Source organism: Hemiscyllium ocellatum, chromosome 20 (genome assembly GCF_020745735.1).
Source record: "Hemiscyllium ocellatum isolate sHemOce1 chromosome 20, sHemOce1.pat.X.cur, whole genome shotgun sequence".
NCBI lineage: Eukaryota > Metazoa > Chordata > Chondrichthyes > Orectolobiformes > Hemiscylliidae > Hemiscyllium > Hemiscyllium ocellatum.
This window is the reverse complement of record NC_083420.1, coordinates 1,109,071-1,126,820: the sequence shown is the minus strand read 5'-3', so window position 1 is coordinate 1,126,820 and position 17,750 is coordinate 1,109,071. Positions and strand designations below refer to the sequence as shown.

General features: G+C 42.9%; 1 protein-coding gene across 1 annotated transcript in view; it reads left to right on the top strand.

Moving 5' to 3' along the window:
* Positions 1–17,750, top strand: part of tmc5 (transmembrane channel like 5) — a 165,425-nt gene that overhangs the window by 145,362 nt on the left and 2,313 nt on the right. Inside the window, exons 11-13 of the mRNA XM_060840932.1 lie at positions 6,691–6,824; positions 11,288–11,464; positions 15,401–15,479. Of these exons, the coding sequence (XP_060696915.1) occupies positions 6,691–6,824; positions 11,288–11,464; positions 15,401–15,479 (390 nt within the window). The remainder of the gene's footprint in view (positions 1–6,690; positions 6,825–11,287; positions 11,465–15,400; positions 15,480–17,750) is intronic.

Genomic DNA, 17,750 nt, shown 5'->3' with positions numbered 1-17,750 from the left:
AGAATCCAGAGAAAGTATATTCCTGACAGGGTGAAAGGGAAGGCTGGTAGGTATATGGAATGCTGGATGACAAAAGAAATTGAGGGTTTGATTAAGAAAAAGAAAGAAGCATATGTCAGGTATAGATAGGATAGATCAAGTGAATCCTTAGAAGAGTATAAAGAAAGTAGGAGTATACGTAAGAGGGAAATCAGGAGATAGCTTTGGGAAATAGAATTAACGAGAATCCAAAGGGTTTTTACAAATACATTAAGGACAAAAGGGTAACTAGGAAGAGAATTGGCCCCATCAAAGATCAGCAGGTCAGGCAGCATCCAAGGAACAGGAAATTCGACGTTTTGGGCTAAAGCCCTTCATCAGGAATGAGGAAAGTGTGTCCAGCAGGCTAAGATAAAAGATAGGGAGGAGGGACTTGGGGGAGGGGCGTTGGAGATGAGATAGGTGGAAGGAGGTCAAGGTGAGGGTGATAGGCCGGAGTGGGGTGGGGGCGGAGAGGTCAGGAAGAAAATTGCAGGTTAGGAGGGCGGTGCTGAGTTTGAGGGAATCGACTGAGACAAGGTGGGGGGAGGGGAAATGAGGAAACTGGAGAAATCTGAGTTCATCCCTTGTGGTTGGAGGGTTCCCAGGCGGAAGATGAGGGGCTCTTCCTCCAACCGTCATGTTGTTATGTTCTGGCGGTGGAGCAGTCCAAGGACCTGCATGTCCTTGGTGGAGTGGGAGGGAGAGTTAAAGTGTTGAGCCACGGGGTGGTTGGGTTGGTTAGTCCGGGCGTCCCAGAGGTGTTCCCTGAAGCGTTCCGCAAGTAGGCGGCCCGTCTCCCCAATATTGAGGAGGCCACATCGGGTGCAGCGGATGCAATAGATGATGTGTGTGGAGGTGCAGGTGAATTTGTGGCGGATATGGAAGGATCCCTTGGGGCCTTGGAGAGAAGTAAGGGAGGAGGTGTGGGCGCAAGTTTTGCATTTCCTGCGGTTGCAGGGGAAGGTGCCGGGAGTGGAGGTTAGGTTGGTGGGGGGTGTGGACCTGACGAGGGAGTCACGAAGGGAGTGGTCTTTGCGGAACGCTGATAGGGGAGGGGAGGGAAATATATCCCTGGTGGTGGGGTCCGTTTGCAGGTGGCGGAAATGACGGCGGATGATACGCTGTATACGGAGGTTGGTGGGGTGGTAGGTGAGAACCAGTGGGGTTCTGTCTTGGTGGCGGTTGGAGGAGCGGGGCTCAAGGGCGGAGGAGCGGGAAGTGGAGGAGATGCGGTGGAGGGCATCGTCGATCACGTCTGGGGGGAATTTGCGGTCCTTGAAGAAGGAGGCCATCTGGGCTGTGCAGTGTTGGAACTGGTCCTCCTGGGAGCAGATGCGGCGGAGACAAAGGAATTGGGAATATGGGATGGCGTTTTTACAGGGGGCAGGGTGGGAGGAGGTGTAGTCCAGGTAGCTGTGGGAGTCAGTCAGTTTATAGTAGATGTCTGTGTTGATTCGGTCGCCCGAGATAGAGATGGAAAGGTCTAGGAAGGGGAGGGAGGAGTCTGAGACAGTTCAGGTAAATTTGAGGTCAGGATGGAAGGTGTTGGTAAAGTTGATGAACTGTTCAACCTCCTCGTGGGAGCACGAGGCAGCGCCGATACAGTCATCGATGTAGTGGAGGAAAAGGTGGGGGGTGGTGCCAGTGTAGTTGCGGAAGATGGACTGTTCCACATATCCTACGAAGAGACATGCATAGCTAGGGCCCATGCGGGTGCCCATGGCAACTCCTTTAGTTTGGAGGAAGTGGGAGGATTGGAAAGAGAAGTTGTTCAGGGTGAGGACCAGTTCAGTCAGTCGAAGGAGGGTGTCAGTGGAAGGGTACTGGTTGGTGCGGCGGGAAAGGAAGAAGCGGAGGGCTTTGAGTCCTTTGTGATGGGGGATGGAGGTGTACAGGGACTGGATGTCCATGGTGAAGATAAGGCGTTGGGGACCCGGGAAGCGAAAATCATGGAGGAGGTGGAGGGCGTGGGTGGTGTCCCGAACGTAGGTGGGGAGTTCTTGGACTAAGGGGGACAGAACCATGTCGAGGTACCTGGAGATGAGTTCGGTGGGGCAGGAGCAGGCTGAGACAATGGGTCGGCCGGGGCAGCCAGGTTTGTGGATTTTGGGCAGGAGGTAGAAACGGGCGGTGCGGGGTTGTGGGACTATGAGGTTGGAGGCGGTGGATGGGAGATCACTCAGCACTGCCCTCCTAACCTGCAATTTTCTTCCTGACCTCTCCGCCCCCACCCCACTCCGGCCTATCACCCTCACCTTGACCTCCTTCCACCTATCACATCTCCATCGCCCCTCCCCCAAGTCCCTCCTCTCTACCTTTTATCTTAGCCTGCTGGACACACTTTCCTCATTTCTGATGAAGGGCTTTAGCCCAAAACGTCGAATTTCCTGTTCCTTGGATGCTGCCTGACCTGCTGCGCTTTAACCAGCCACACATTTTTAGCTCTGATCTCCAGCATCTGCAGACCTCACTTTTTACCCATCAAAGATCAGCATGGCGGCCTTTGTGTGGAGGCACAGAAAATGTAAGAGATACTAAATGAATATTTTGCATCAGTATTTACTGTGGAAAAGAATATGAAAGATATAGACTGTAGGAAAATAGATGGTGACATCTTGCAAAATGTCCAGATTACAGAGGAGGAAGTGCTGGATGTCTTGAAAAGGTTAAAGGTGGATAAATCCCCAGGACCTGATCAGGTGTACCCGAGAACTCTGTGGGAAGCTAGAGAAGTGATTGCTGGGCCTCTTGCTGAGATATTTGTATCATCGATAGTCACAGGTGAGATGCCAGAAGATTGGAAGTTGGAAAATGTGGTGCCACTGTTTAAGAAGGGCAGTAAAGACAAGCCAGGGAACTATGGACTGGTGAGCCTGACCTCGGTGGTGGGCAAGTTGTTGGAGGGAATCCTGAGGGACAGGATGTACATGTATTAGGAAAGGCAAGGACTGATTCGGGATAGTCAACATGGCTTTGTGCGTAGGAACTCATGTCTCACAAACTTGATGGAGTTTTTTGAAGAAGTAATAAAGAAGATTGATGAGGGCAGAGCAGTAGATGTGATCTATATGGACTTCAGGAAGACGTTCGACAAGTTTCCCCTTGGGAGACTGATTAGCAAGCTTAGATCTCATGGAATACAGGGAGAACTAGCCATTTGGATACAGAACTGGCTCAAAGGTAGAGGGCAGAGGGTGGTGGTGGAGGGTTGTTTTTCAGACTAGAGGCCTGTAACCAGTCGAGTGCCACAAGGATCGGTGCTGGGCCCTCTACTTTTTGTCATTTACATAAATGATTTGGATGCGAGCATAAGAAGTACAGTTAGTAAGTTTGCAGATGACACCAAAATTGGAGGTGTAGTGGACAGTGAAGAGGGTTACCTCAGATTACAACAGGATCTGGACCAGATGGGCTAATGGGCTGAGAAATGGCAGATGGAGTTTAATTCAGACAAAAGCGAGGTGCTGCATTTTGGGAAAACAAATCTTAGCAGGACTTATACACTTAATGGTCAGGTCTTAGGGAGTGTTGCTGAACAAAGAGACCTGGGAGTGTAGGTTCATAGCTCTTTGAAAGTGGAGTCGCAGGTAGATAGGATAGTGAAGAAGGCGTTTGATATGCTTTCCGTTATTGGTCAGAGTATTGAGTACAGGAGTTGTGAGGTCATGTTGCAGCTGTACAGAACATTGTACACTGTTAGAGTATTGCGTGCAATTCTGGTCTCCTTCCTATTGGAAAGATGTTGTGAAACTTGAAAGGGTTCAGAAAAGATTTACAAAGATATTGCCAGGGTTGAAGGATTTGAGCTACAGGGAGAGGCTGAATACGCTGGAACTGTTTTCCCTGGAGTATCGGAGGCTGAGGGGGTGACCTTATAGAGGTTTACAAAATTATGAGGAGAATGGATAGGATAAATAGACAGAGTCTTTTCCCTGGGATTGGGGAGTCCAGAATAGAGGGCATAGGTTTAGGGTGAGAGGGGAGAAATATAAAAGAGACCTAAGAGGCAATGTTTTCACGCAGAGGGTGGTACGTGTATGGAATGAGCTGCTAGAGGATGTGGTGGGGGATGGTACAATTGCAACATTTAAGAGGCATTTGGATGGGTATATGAATAGGAAGGGTTTGGAGGGATATGGGCCAGATGCTGGCAGGTGGGACTAGATTGTGTTGGGATATCTGGTCGGCATGGACAGGTTGGACCGAAGGGTCTGTTTCCATGCTGTACATCTCTATGACTCTAAATGGCAGATGGAGTTTAATTTAGACAAATGTGAGGTGATGCATTTTGGAGGATCAAATTTAGGGAGAATTATACCATAAATAGCAGAACCCTTAGAAGTATTAACATATAGATGGATCTGGGCATGCAAGTCCACACTTCCCTAAAAGTGGCAACACAGGTGACCAAGGTGATTAGGAGGGCAGGTAACAGGTTTGCCTTCATTGGCTGGGGCATGGAGTACAAGAGTTGGTAAACCATGATGCAGCTACATAAAACCCTTCTCGGGCTGGATTTGAGGTATTGTTTGCAGTTTTGGTTGCCACACTACCAGAAGGATGTGGAAGCTTTGGAGAGTGCACAAAAAAGGTTCACCAGGATGTTGCTTGATCTTGAGGGCACTAGCAATGAGAAAAAGTTAAAATGTCTCGGATTATAGAACATAGAACATAGAAAAATACAGCGCAGTACAGGCCCTTCGGCCCTCGATGTTGCGACGACCGAAGCCTACCTAACCTACGCTAGCCCAATAACCTCCAAATGCCTATCCAATGCCCGCTTGAATGACTATAAAGAGGGAGAGTCCACCACTGATACTGGCAGGGCATTCCATGAACTCACAACCCGCTGAGTAAAGAATCTACCCCTAACATCTGTCCTATACCAACCTCCCCTTAATTTAAAGCTGTGTCCCTAGTAACAGCTGACTCCATGCGCAGAAAAAGATTCTCACTGTCAACCCTATCTAAACCCCTAATCATCTTGTACACCTCTATCAAATCTCCCCTAAACCTTCTTTTCTCCAATGAGAACAGCCCCAAGTGCCTCAGCCTTTCCTCATACAATCTTCCTACCATGCCAGGCAACATCCTGGTAAACCTCCTCTGCACCCGTTCTAGTGCCTCCACATCCTTCCTATAGTATGGCGACCAAAACTGCACACAATACTCCAGATGAGGCCGCACCAGAGTCTTATACAACTGCAACATGACCTCAGGACTCCGGAACTCAATTCCTCTATCAATAAAAGCCAGTACGCCATATACCTTCTTCACAGCACTATTTACCTGGGTGGCAACTTTCAGAGATCTGTGTACATAGACACCAAGATCCCTCTGCTCATCCACACTACCAAGTATCCGACCATTAGCCCAGTAATCCATCTTCTTGTTACTCCTACCAAAGTGAATGACTTCACACTTAGCTATATTGAACTCCATTTGCCACCTTTCTGCCCAGCTCTGCAACTTATCTATATCCCGCTGTAACCTGCCACATCCTTCTTCGCTGTCCACCACTCCACCGACTTTCGTATCATCCGCAAACTTGCTCACCCAGCCTTCTAGCCCCTCCTCCAGGTCATTTATAAAAATGACAAACAGCAATGGTCCCAAAACAGATCCTTGTGGAACACCGCAAGTAACTGCACTCCAAGATGAATCTTTGCCATCAACTACTACCCTCTGTCTTCTGCCAGCCAGCCAATTCCTCATCCAAACCTCCAACGCACCCTCAATGCCATACCTCCGTAGTTTTTGCAGTAGCCTACCATGGGGAACCTAATCAAACGTCTTGCTAAAATCCATATACACCACATCTACCGCTTTACCCTCGTCCACTTCCTTGGTCACCTTCTCAAAGAACTCAATAAGGTTTGTGAGGCGCGACCTGCCCTTCACAAAACCATGCTGTTTTCACTGGAAAGTCAGCGGCTGAGAGGAAACCCAATCGAGGCCTACAAAACTATGAGAGGCCTAGATAGGGTGGATAGTCAGAGGCTTTGTCCCAAAGTTGAAGTTTCAGTTACAAAGGGACACAGGTTCAAGGTAAGAGGGTGAAAGTTTAAGAGAGATGTGCGAGGGAGGTTTTTCACACAGGGAGTGGTAGGTGCCTGAAACACTCTGCTAGAAGAGGTGGTGGAAGCAGGCACGTTGACGACATTTAAGAGGCATCTGGATGGTTCCATGAACAGTGAGATAATAGAGAGATACGGATCGAATAAAGGCAGATGGTCTGTTTTTTAGTTTAATTAGGGCATGATGATCAGCACAAGCTTGGAGGGCTGAAGGGCCTGTTCCTGTGCAGTACTTTGCTTTGTTCTTTGTTCTTTGTTCTTCTTTAACATATAATTCCCTAGCATGCACGATGTCAGGGAATCATGATTTTATTTTAGATCTTTCTTATTTATTATATTATAAAAATATAGATTCTTTAAAAAATAGATTTTATATATGTGGCATATGTAAAATCAGTAAATTATGAAGTTTGCAGTATTTTACTGCCAGTATATACAGACAGACACACCCACACCCACACATATATATGTTGTGATGTACAGCTGTGATATAATATATGAAGTGATTTGTGACCCACATGACTCTCACCCAGTCTAACTGTTTGCTGGTTTTGAAGAAGCACACTGATGAAGCGTGTTCTTGTCTGTTCAGGTTAGCCTAATGATGAACTGCCAGCCTCCTCGCAAAGCCTGGCGAGCTTCTCATATGACAACCATCTTTATATTCCTGTTGTTCTTTCCTGGTTTCCTTGGCGTACTTTGCTTGTTGGGAATTACTGTGTGGAAGTAAGAGTTTTTTTTTAACCTGATATAATGGCACTTGCAATATTTAGAATATTTTATGGAAGCTTATTTTACACCTTAAATAACAAACACTCTCAATGTTTAAAGGAGAGGAAAAATGTTGCAGTAATATTCCTTTTTCCAAAATCCTCGTCAAACATTTGTCTAAATTAAAGAGAATAATTTACTCGCCAGTTTTCAAGTAAGGCCCTTGTCCCTGCTAAAATAGCAACACCAACTGTGAGGAACCTCAGCAGAAGCAAAAGGCCGGTGTGGTACCACGTAGATCAGCTGGGTAATATGGCTGGTTTATGGTGCAGAGTGGTGCAAACAGCGTGGGTTCATTCCCATTCCAGCTGAGATTACCATGAGGCCGTGCCTTCCCAACTCTATATCTCTTCCCAACAAACTCAACACTAGTTATCTCTCTCTCCTTGAGTGAGCAGCCTCTGATCTTCTGGGAGTAGAGTCATAGAATCATAGAGATGTACAGCATGGAAACAGACCCTTCGGTCCAACCTGTCCACGCTGACCAGATATCCCAACCCAATCTAGTCCCACCTGCATGCACCCGGCCCATATCCCTCCAAACGCTTCCTATTCGTATACCCATCCAAATGCCTCTTAAATGTTGCAATTGTACCAGCCTCCACCACATCCTCTGGCAGCTCATTCCATACACATACCACTCTCTGCATGAAAAAGTTGCCTCTTAGGTCTCTTTTATATCTTTCCCCTCTCACCCTAAACCTATGCCCTCTAGTTCTGGACTCCCCAAATCCAGGAAAAAGACTTTGTCTATTTATCCTATCCATTCTCCTCATAATTTTGTAAACCTCTATAAGGTCACCCCTCAGCCTCCGATGTTCCAGGGAAAACAGCCTCAGCCTGTTCAGCCTCTCCCTGTAGCTCACATCCTCCAACCCTGGCAACATTCTTGTAAATCTTTTCTGAACCCTTTCAGGTTTCACAACATCTTTCCAATAGGAAGGAGACCAGAATTGCAAGGAATATTCCAACAGTGGCCTAACCAATGTTCTGTACAGCTGCAACATGACCTCCCAACTCCTGTACTCAATACTCTGACCAATAAAGGAAAGCATACCAAACACCTTCTTCACTATCCTATCTACCTGCGACTCCACTTTCAAGGAGCTATGAACTTGCACTCCCAGGTCTCTTTGTTCAGGAACACTCCCCAGGACCTTACTATTAAGTTTATAAGTCCTACTAAGATTTGTTTTCCCAAAATGCAATGCCTCGCATTTATCTGAATTAGACTGCATCTGCCACTTCTCAGCCCATTGGCCCATCTGGTTCAGATCCTGTTGTAATCTGAGGTATCCCTCTTCACTGTCCACTACACCTCCAATTTTGGTGTCATCTGCAAACTTACTAACTGTCCCTCTTATGCTCGCATCCAAATCATTTATGTAAATGACAAAAAGTAGAGGACCCAGCACCGATCCTTGTGGTGCTCCACTGGTCACTGGCCTCCAGTCTGAAAAACTCACCATCACCACCCTCTGTCTTCTACCTTTGAGCTAGTTCTGTATCCAAATGGCTAGTTCTCCCTGTATTTCATGAGATCTAACCTTGCTAATCAGTCTCCCATGGGGAGCCTTGTCGAACGTCTTCCTGAAGCCCATATAGATCACATCAACTGCTCTGTCCTCATCAATCTTCTTTGTTACTTCTTCAAAAAACTCAATCAAGTTTGTGAGACATGATTTCCCACACACAAAGCCATGTTGACTATCCCTAATCAGTCCCTGCCTTTCCAAATACATGTCCATCCTGTCCCTCAGGATTCCCTCCAACAACTTGCCCACCACCGAGGTCAGGCTCACCAGTCTATAGTTCCCTTGTTTGTCTTTACCGCCCTTCTTAAACAGTGGCACCACGTTAGCCAACCTCCAGTCTTCTAGCACCTCACCTGTGACTATTGATGATACAAATATCTCAGCAAGAGGCCCAACAATCACTTCTCTAACTTCCCACAGAGTTCTCAGGTACTGGGGATTTATCTACCTTTAACAGCTTAAAGACATCCAGCACTTCCTCCTCTGTAATCTGGGCATTTTGCAAGATGCCACCATATATTTCCCTACTTCCATGTCCTTTTCCAAGTAAATACTGATGCAAAATATTCATTTAGTATCTCCTCCATTTTCTGTGGCTCCACACAAAGGCCGCCTTGCTGATCTTTGATGGGGCCTATTCTCTCCCTAGTTACCCTTTTGTCCTTAATGTATTTGTAAAAACCCTTTGGATTCTCCTTACTTCTATTTGCCAAAGCTATCTCATGTCCTCTTTTTGCCCTCCTGATTTCCCTCTTAAGTATACTCCTACTTTCTTTATACTCTTCTAAGGATTCACTCGATCTACCCTGTCTATACCTGACATATGCTTCCTTCTTTTTCTTAACCAAATCCTCAACTTCTTTAGTCATCCAGCATTCCCTATACCTACCAACCTTCCCTTTCACCCTGACAGGAATATACTTTCTCTGGATTCTTGTTCTGGTCACCTTCACCTTATTCAAGGCACAGAGAGAATATGTCACAGGGGAAAGGAAGAAAACTTTGAACAGAAAGAACTAGATTGTCTTTCAAAACTCCATGAGCACAACGAAAGTTCCAAGTGGTTTAGATTTCCTGTAAAATCCAGGATTCTTTCAGTTTTAGCGCATTTTTGCTGCTTCTACTTTGCGGCTGCTGTTTTAAGAGAAAGAGTCAGAGTTGGCAACTAAAGTGCAAAGTGCAGAATCTCCTCTGGACATCTGCTCTGCCCTGTAACATTGCTGGAAGTGCAGTGGAAACCCTGTTTACCCATTCAGTGTGGATTTTACTGCATTTCTATGAAGGTTACAACAGCTGAGCAAGTGCTGCTCTGACCAAATTTTATTGTAAAGACAAACAAGACAATTTGCTCTTGTCAACTCAAATGCAGTTGTTTATTTTATCACTGTATCATTTGGGCAAGTTTATTTTGCTCAATCTACTGATAGTTGACTTAATTGTCTTATCACAGCAGTCAGAGGATATATCCTGAACAATTACAAATGCTATCTGAAAAGCAATCCACAGAATTTGATAAATACAAAATGTTCCTAAAAGCTGTCGTGTTTTCAACTTGAACTTTGTTGTAAAGCAGAATCTTGAAATAATCCCATAAATATTGATACCTTATCGTAGTCTAGTCTGGGAATATCTTTGGAGATCATTCAAATTGATGCCTTTTAATCACAGTTAGCTGCTTCATTAGAAGCAAATACTTATTCATTCCAAAAGTGGCTTATGAAGATTCATATTTTCAGCATTTGCAGTTTTTTTTTACTTGTATCCTTTTAATGTTGCATTTATTTATTTATTTTGCAGCTCTGTGCAGCTGTTTTGATTTCTCGCTTCTATCCACCATCCGATCGGACCTTGGCTATGACAATAGCAATGCGGACAGGCTTTTAGTTTTGAACCATTAAATTAAAGGAGAAAGTGAGGACTGCAGATGCTGGAGATTAGAGCTGAAAGTGTGTTGCTGGAAAAGCGCAGCAGGTCAGGCAGCATCCAAGGAGCAGGAGAATCAATTTTTCCGGCATGAGCCTGAAGAAGGGCTCATGTCCGAAACGTCGATCCTCCTGCTCCTTTGATGCTGCCTGACCTGCTGCGCTTTTCCAGCAACACATTTTCACCATTAAATTAAACCTTGTTTCTGCTAAACGTAGATCCCTTCTGTTTATTGAAGTGGATTTTCAGATCATTAATGAGGCAAGGGCTAGGCCTCTAGTGAACTTTAACAATAGGTGTCAATTCATTATCTGAGATGACATGGCACCTGTTGTTGAAGTTCACTTGAGAATTTAATGTTTAATTCTGGGATTTACATCTAAAAGAACTGAAACCAGCATGCCCATTCTAAAAGATGAGAGACTTAACAAACAATCCAGGTCTTTTTCAATTTGTAATTTCAGTTATATCACACTGTAAACATTTGCTATAAATTCTGTGCCTTATGTCCTTATTCTCCACAGCCACCTGATGAAGGAGCAGCGCTCTGAAAGCTAGTGTGCTTCCTAATAAACCTGTTGGACTATAACCTGGTGTTGTGTGATTTTTAACTGATGACATATGTATGCTTATCAAGAGACACTTTTATAAACATGAGTCAAGCTATTAAAATTGTGCCTCATTGTATTAGGGATGATTTGGAGGTGTCCAAAGTTAAAAATCACACAACACCAGGTCATAGTCCATCAGCTTTATTTGGAATCACGATCTTTCGAAGCACTGCTTCTTCATCAGGTGGTTGTGAAGCATAATCATAAGAACACAGAATTTTTATAGTGTTGTGTGATTTATCATTGTACTAGAAATTGCTTTATTTCATATGCTGCGATATACAAATTAACTCCAATGCAAATATCACTAATTGCTAATTTTCTATATATATTAAAATGTTTTCCTCAGATGGAAGCCTTCCAAACTCTGTGGACCCTTTAGAGGATTAAATGTGCCGTATTCTTCCATTTCTCACTTCATTGACATGATACAAGAAACAGTTTCTCATCTGCAATGGCTTGTATGGTGTTACAATAACTTAATTTTGAACCCACTATTCTACTTCATCTTAACGATTATTGTGTTGTGAGTATTATGATCATGTATCCTGTTCTTAGTTCTTATGTCCTTATGTTCTATAATTTGGTTTAACTACAGATATATTGCTTTATTTCAATAAATTTTCCTCTAACTGTGAAAAGGTTAATTTGGTTTCATTCACATCAGATCACCTGATAAAATTATGCAATTTAATCCTTTACATAATGTCACAATTACAAAGAAATAGAATGATTCAACAAAATCATCTTTATTAATTTCATGCAGAGTTGCACACTGAGTGACGATGATGCAGGGATTTCTGTTTATGCAGTTTCATGTTACTTTAATACATAAAGTAAATCATGTTCTTAGTTTTGCTGATTTAAACTTGGGGAACATTCAGAGTCACTCCTGGCTTGCCTTTGTACAAGCACCAAAATGTCATTGGATGCCAAAAATGCAATTGATTCATTCAATTTGCAAGAATGCCAATATGAAGGGAAAATAACATTATTCTGTATGACAAACAATTAATATTTATTTTCTCTCTCTATTTAAAATACATTGGTATTTTACACCAAGGGACAGATAGTTGCAGGCTTCAGGAGTAATGTCAGGTCCAGGGGGATAATCCATGCCATGAGGGGTGGAGGGAGTTTCAACTCAGTTCTGAAGAGGTTGTAGGGGTATGTGAGGTAAGTATGCAGTCAGTTTAACAGAGCTCTGATGAAGAGTCACCTAGATTCGAAACATTAGCTTGCTCTCTCTTCATGGATGCTGCCCGACCCGCTGTGATTTCCTGTATTTTTTGTGCTCGTTGTTCAGTTTAATGTTTCCTGTGTAACTATTTTATTTAGTTATTTAGAATTAAATTCTTAAATTATTTAATCTAAATAGAGAATTTCACAGGGTCCAAAGCTTAGCAGAATTGTTCAATGGAAAGTTTGATTTACTTCAACGTGAGGTTCCCACCTGCTTGAAGATCACTACCATTCTGCTACTGAAGGAAATTCGGCTGCTTGCTATATGATTACCTCCCAGTGACTCTGACATCCAGCATGAGAATGATGTGAAGGTGCCGGTGTTGGACTCGGAAGTCGTAGTGTCAGCACCTTGATAAATTCTGATTTTGCTAATTTTAATTACTTTGTACAGTTTTGGGTTTACTTATTCCTTTGGTTAGATCCTCATCATCCAACTCTTATAACTATCATGTTATTCCAGCCATTCAGACTGTCTCCAGCACCATCTAATTTTTGATTTTTTGTAATTATCTTTCTGTCTCAATTAATCGGATTATAGGTCCTCCCTTCACTGGTCATTCAGCTATTGACATCTTACTCACATCATTGACACTTTGGATCACCTGCAAAGACTCGTTATTCAGCCTGTTGATACTCTACTCACACCATTTGTACTTTCTTTTGATATTCTTCATTACCTGGAATTACCCAGCAATGATCATTCCTCCACAAAACTTCTACACACTTCCTTCCACTTCATCTGATGAAGGAGCAGCACTTTGAAAGCTTGTAATTTCAAATAAACCTGTTGGACTATAACCTGGTATCATGTAACTTTTGACTTCATTATTATAGGTTTGATCGTATGAGGAAAGGCTGAGGCACTTGGGGCTGTTCTCATTGGAGAAAAGAAGGTTTAGGGAGATTTGATAGAGGTGTACATGATGATTAGGGATTTAGATAGGGTTGACAGTGAGAACCTTTTTCCGCTAATGGAGTCACCTGTTACTAGGAGACACAGCTTTCAATTAAGGGGGGTTGGTATAGGACAGATGTTAGGGGTAGATTCTTTACTCAGCGGGTTGTGAGTTCATGGAATGCCCTGCCAGTATCAGTGGTGGACTCTCCCTCTTTATGGTCATTCAAGTGGGCATTGGATAAGCATATGGAGGTTATTGGGCTAGTGTAGGTTAGGTAGACTTTGGTCGGCGCAACATTGAGGGCCGAAGGGCCTGTACTGCACTGTATTTTTCTATGTTCTATGTTAGTAATAGCTCACACCTTCTCCAGCCTCCCATAATGCCTTAATCCACTGCAATTCACCTACCATCACAACAGGTCCATGGCAGACATCATCTTCTGGTTGTACACTCATCCCTGGAACATCTGGATAACAAGGACACCTACATCAGACTCCTCCTTTTTGACTGTAGCTCCGTCTTCAACACCATAATTCCAACCAAATGTATTGTCAAATTCTGACACCTAAGGCTGTGCTCACCACTCTGCATCTGAATCCTCAACTTCCTGACCCACAGACTGCAATCATTGATAACACTTCCTCTACAATAGTCCTCAACACTGGTGTCCAACAATGCTGTGTACAGTACTCAGCCCCTTACTATACTCCTTATGCGCTCACAACTGTGTGACAAAATGCAGCCCCAATTCCATTTACAAATTTGACACCACCATAGTGAGTCAGATCTTAATCAACAATGAGACAGAGGAGAGTAAAAAGATGGGGAGCTTAGTGGCATGATGTAACAACAACAATTTCTCCTTAATTGTCAGAGAAATTAAGGAATCATAGAGTCATATAGCATGAAAACAGTCCTTTCGGTCTGGCCAGTCCATACTGACTATAATCCCAACCTAACTAGCCCCACCTGCTTGCACTTGGTCCATATTTCTCCAAATATTTCTTATTCATGTACTTATCCAAACATCTATTAAACATTGTAACGGTGCCACGTGCACCTCTGGACATTCATTCCCCACATGAACCCAACTCTCATGTTGGGCCTCATGTCAGGAAGCGGAGTGGAGGACACACAGCTGTCTATATCGATGGGACTGAGGTGGACGTGGTTAAGAGCTTCAAATTCCTAGGAGTAGATATCACCAACAATCTGTCCTGGTCCACCCACGTTGACTCTACAATCAAGAAAACACACCGATGCCTCAATGTTTTCAGAAGGCTAAGGAAATTTGGCATATCCACAATGGCTCTTACCAATTTTTGTAAATGCACCATTGAAAACATCTGAGCTAGATGCATCACAGAGTAGTATAGTATCACAGTGTAGTATAGTAACTGCTCTTCCCAATACTGCAAGAAATTACAGAGAGTTATGACTGCAGCCCAGTCCATTACACAAACCAGCCTCCCATCCATTGACTCTGTCGATATTTCCCACTGCCTTGGGAATGCAAGCAACATCATCAAAGACCCGTCCCATCCCGGTTATACTCTCTTCCACCCTCTTCAGTCAGGCAGAAGATGCAAAAGTTTGAAAATACATGTCATCAGATTCAAGAACAGCTTCTTCCCTGCTGCTTTAAGACTTCTGAATGGACCTCTCATACATTAAGGTTGCTCTTTCTCTGCACCTCCCTCTAACTGTAACACAATATTCTGCGTTCTGTTCTATTATCCTGATGTACTTACGTAAGGTATGATTTATCTGGGTAGCACACAAACAATACTTTTCACTGTATCTTGGTACTTGTGATAAGAAGAAAGCAATTCAGATTTCCCAGTCAATGCAATGGTGGGAATTCCACAGGGTCCCCGTGTACAACTCCCGTCAACAATGGAACAATGACAGCATGGCTAGTGAGAAATTTGTGATGACATCTCAACAAAGCTGACCAGAATTCATAATCATTATTGGTACTTGTTCACATCATTTATAGTTATTTTCTTAGCAACAAATTATCTTAGGTGTCATTATTTTTCAGAAACAGTTCTCAGTCCTGTATAGCTGAGAAGTTGTTTGCATTGTGCCCAATAAGAACTCTGTGTTTAAATGCTTAAGCTGGTTTTAATGAATTTAATTTTTTAAACTGGGAGATACCCATTGTTGTCAATCTATATTTAAAAAATCATAGAAAATACTATTTTCTTAATTATCAATTGTTATGCAGTGTTAATTTGCAGGTAATAACCATTTGTATCATAAAATAATTATATTCATTCACCATTGCTATAACTATCTTTTCTCTCTTTCTCAAGTGCTACCATTTACCTGTATTTGCAAATTATAGATGGGCGAAAATTGATGATAAAACTTTTACAAGAGCACATTAGTAATGTAAGTATGAGATGTAATTTATTGCATTCTCTCAAAGCAACTGTAGTTTTTTTTAGCGTTTATGAAGCTACATTTTTCATTATTTTCATTTCTGGTCAAGTGCTACAAGCAGTTAGGAGGGACAGATTGATTCCTGTCCCACTCCTCCACTGGGCACAACAAAGTTTGGATTTATAATGAACATGATGTTGCCAATGGATTGTATAGAGTTCAGAACCAAGAAAAAAAAACAGGCAGGAATCTTTAACAAATAAAGAAAATAAAGGATGGCACAGTAGCTCAGTGGTTAGCACTGCTGCCTCACAGCACCAGGGACTTGGGTTCAATTCCAGCCTCGGGCGAAGTTTGCACATTCTCCCCGTGTCTGTGTGGGTTTCCTCCGGGTGCTCCGGTTTTCTCCCACAATCCAAAGATGAATAGGCTAGGGTGGATTGGCTGTGCTAAATTATCCATAGTGTTCAGGGATGTGTAGGCTAGGTGCAATAGTCAGGGAAAATGTTGAGTAATAGAGGGGGGGAGGGGGGGGTTGGGTCTGGGGTGGGATACTGTTCAGAGGGTCTATGTGAGCTTGTTGGGCTGAAGGGCCTGTTTCCACACTGTAGGGATTTTATGAACTGGTTGATTGCAAACAAAACTTACTCAGACAAAGATGTAAAAATTATTAACAAAAGGCTTAGAAGTAAAAGTAACAAGCACTCTCCAAATCTCTGAGTTGGGAAAATTTTCAAGAACTCTGTGAAATGTTATTATACAAAGTACTTTGGCTAAATGACAGAACATCACTGGACCCAAAACATTAACTCTGCTCTCTGTCTGCAGATGCTGTCAAACCTACAACATTTTTCCAGAAATTTCTGTTTCTGAATTCCTTATCTGCAGTTTTTTGGTTGATAAGGATTAAGAATCCTTGTAAATATCCTTCCACCTAACTCAAGGATTGAGCTGCTTAGAACATTGCTTCAATTATGCCATTAAAGTTATGTTAATTCAGTGCAGAGTGAAATTAATGCTTTATGACTTTTGTGGTTTATTTATGCAGAAATATTTTTATGATCTGAAATTGGCCACTTGTGAGAACAGTAGAAGCAAATTCATTAACAATTTTGAAAAGGGAACTGTATCTGTGAAAGGGGAATAGGGAAAAGCACAAACCTAAATTAATTATAAAGTGGTTAAGAAGGCGTTTCGCATGTTTGCCATCAATGCCCAGAACATAGAGTACAGGATTGTGACAACATGTGGAGCTTGTACAGAATGTTTGTGAAGCCTCTTCTGGAATACTGTGTACAGTTCTGATCGTCCAGTTGTAGGAAGAATAATATTAAATTGAAGAGGGTTGAAAAGATGTACCAGGATGTTGCCAGGATTGGAGGGTTTGAGTTATGAGGATAGATTGGGACTCTTTTCCTCTGGAGCAGAAGGAGGTTGATGGGTGACCTTACAGAAGTTTATAAAATCAAAAGGGGCATGGAAAAGGTGAAGAGTAAAGGTCTATTCCTGAGGGTGGGTGAGTTCAAAACCAGGGAACATACTTTTAAAGTGAGAGGAAAAGGATTTAAAAGGAACCTAAGGGGCAACTTTTTCACACAGAGGACGAGCTGCCAGAGGAAGCGGCAGATGAAGGTACAGTTACAACATTTAAAAGACATTTGGGCAGGTACATGGATAGGAAAGGTTCCGAGGGAAATGGGCCAAATGCTGGCAAGTGGGACGCGTTTAGTTTGAGAAACTTTGTCGGAATGGATGGGTTGCACTGAAAGGTGTTTCTGTGCTGTATCACTCTAAGACACTTGCAAAAAGTCAGCAAAACACAAATGGCAAGACTTAATTAAATAATTAAAGTTAACACCTTGTAATGATATTAAACTCTCAATCTTAGCAACACAGTCATGCAGAAATGCTTAATGTGGTTAAGTGGATGATATACAGTGATTCGATGTTCTTGCACATTAATTATTTGTTATTAATTTTTTGCTTGCTTGCTTTCTGAGCACAATCAAATATGATAAATTCAAGCAAAAAAAAACTGGAGAAAAGAACATGAGAAATATTTTCAATTTGCTGGAACTGCTGTTCATCATCCTGTATCACCCACAGCAGCTGTTATGGCTCAGTCAAAACCCAGAAATGCACTGGGTTTGGCAGCATCTGTAAAATAAAAGGTTAATATTTTGAGTTCTGTGACTGTTCTTCAGAATTCCTTGTCATGGCTAGTTGATTTCCCAAGGCTAACTGTATATGTTGGTGAAATGAATTAGAAGGACATGGAAT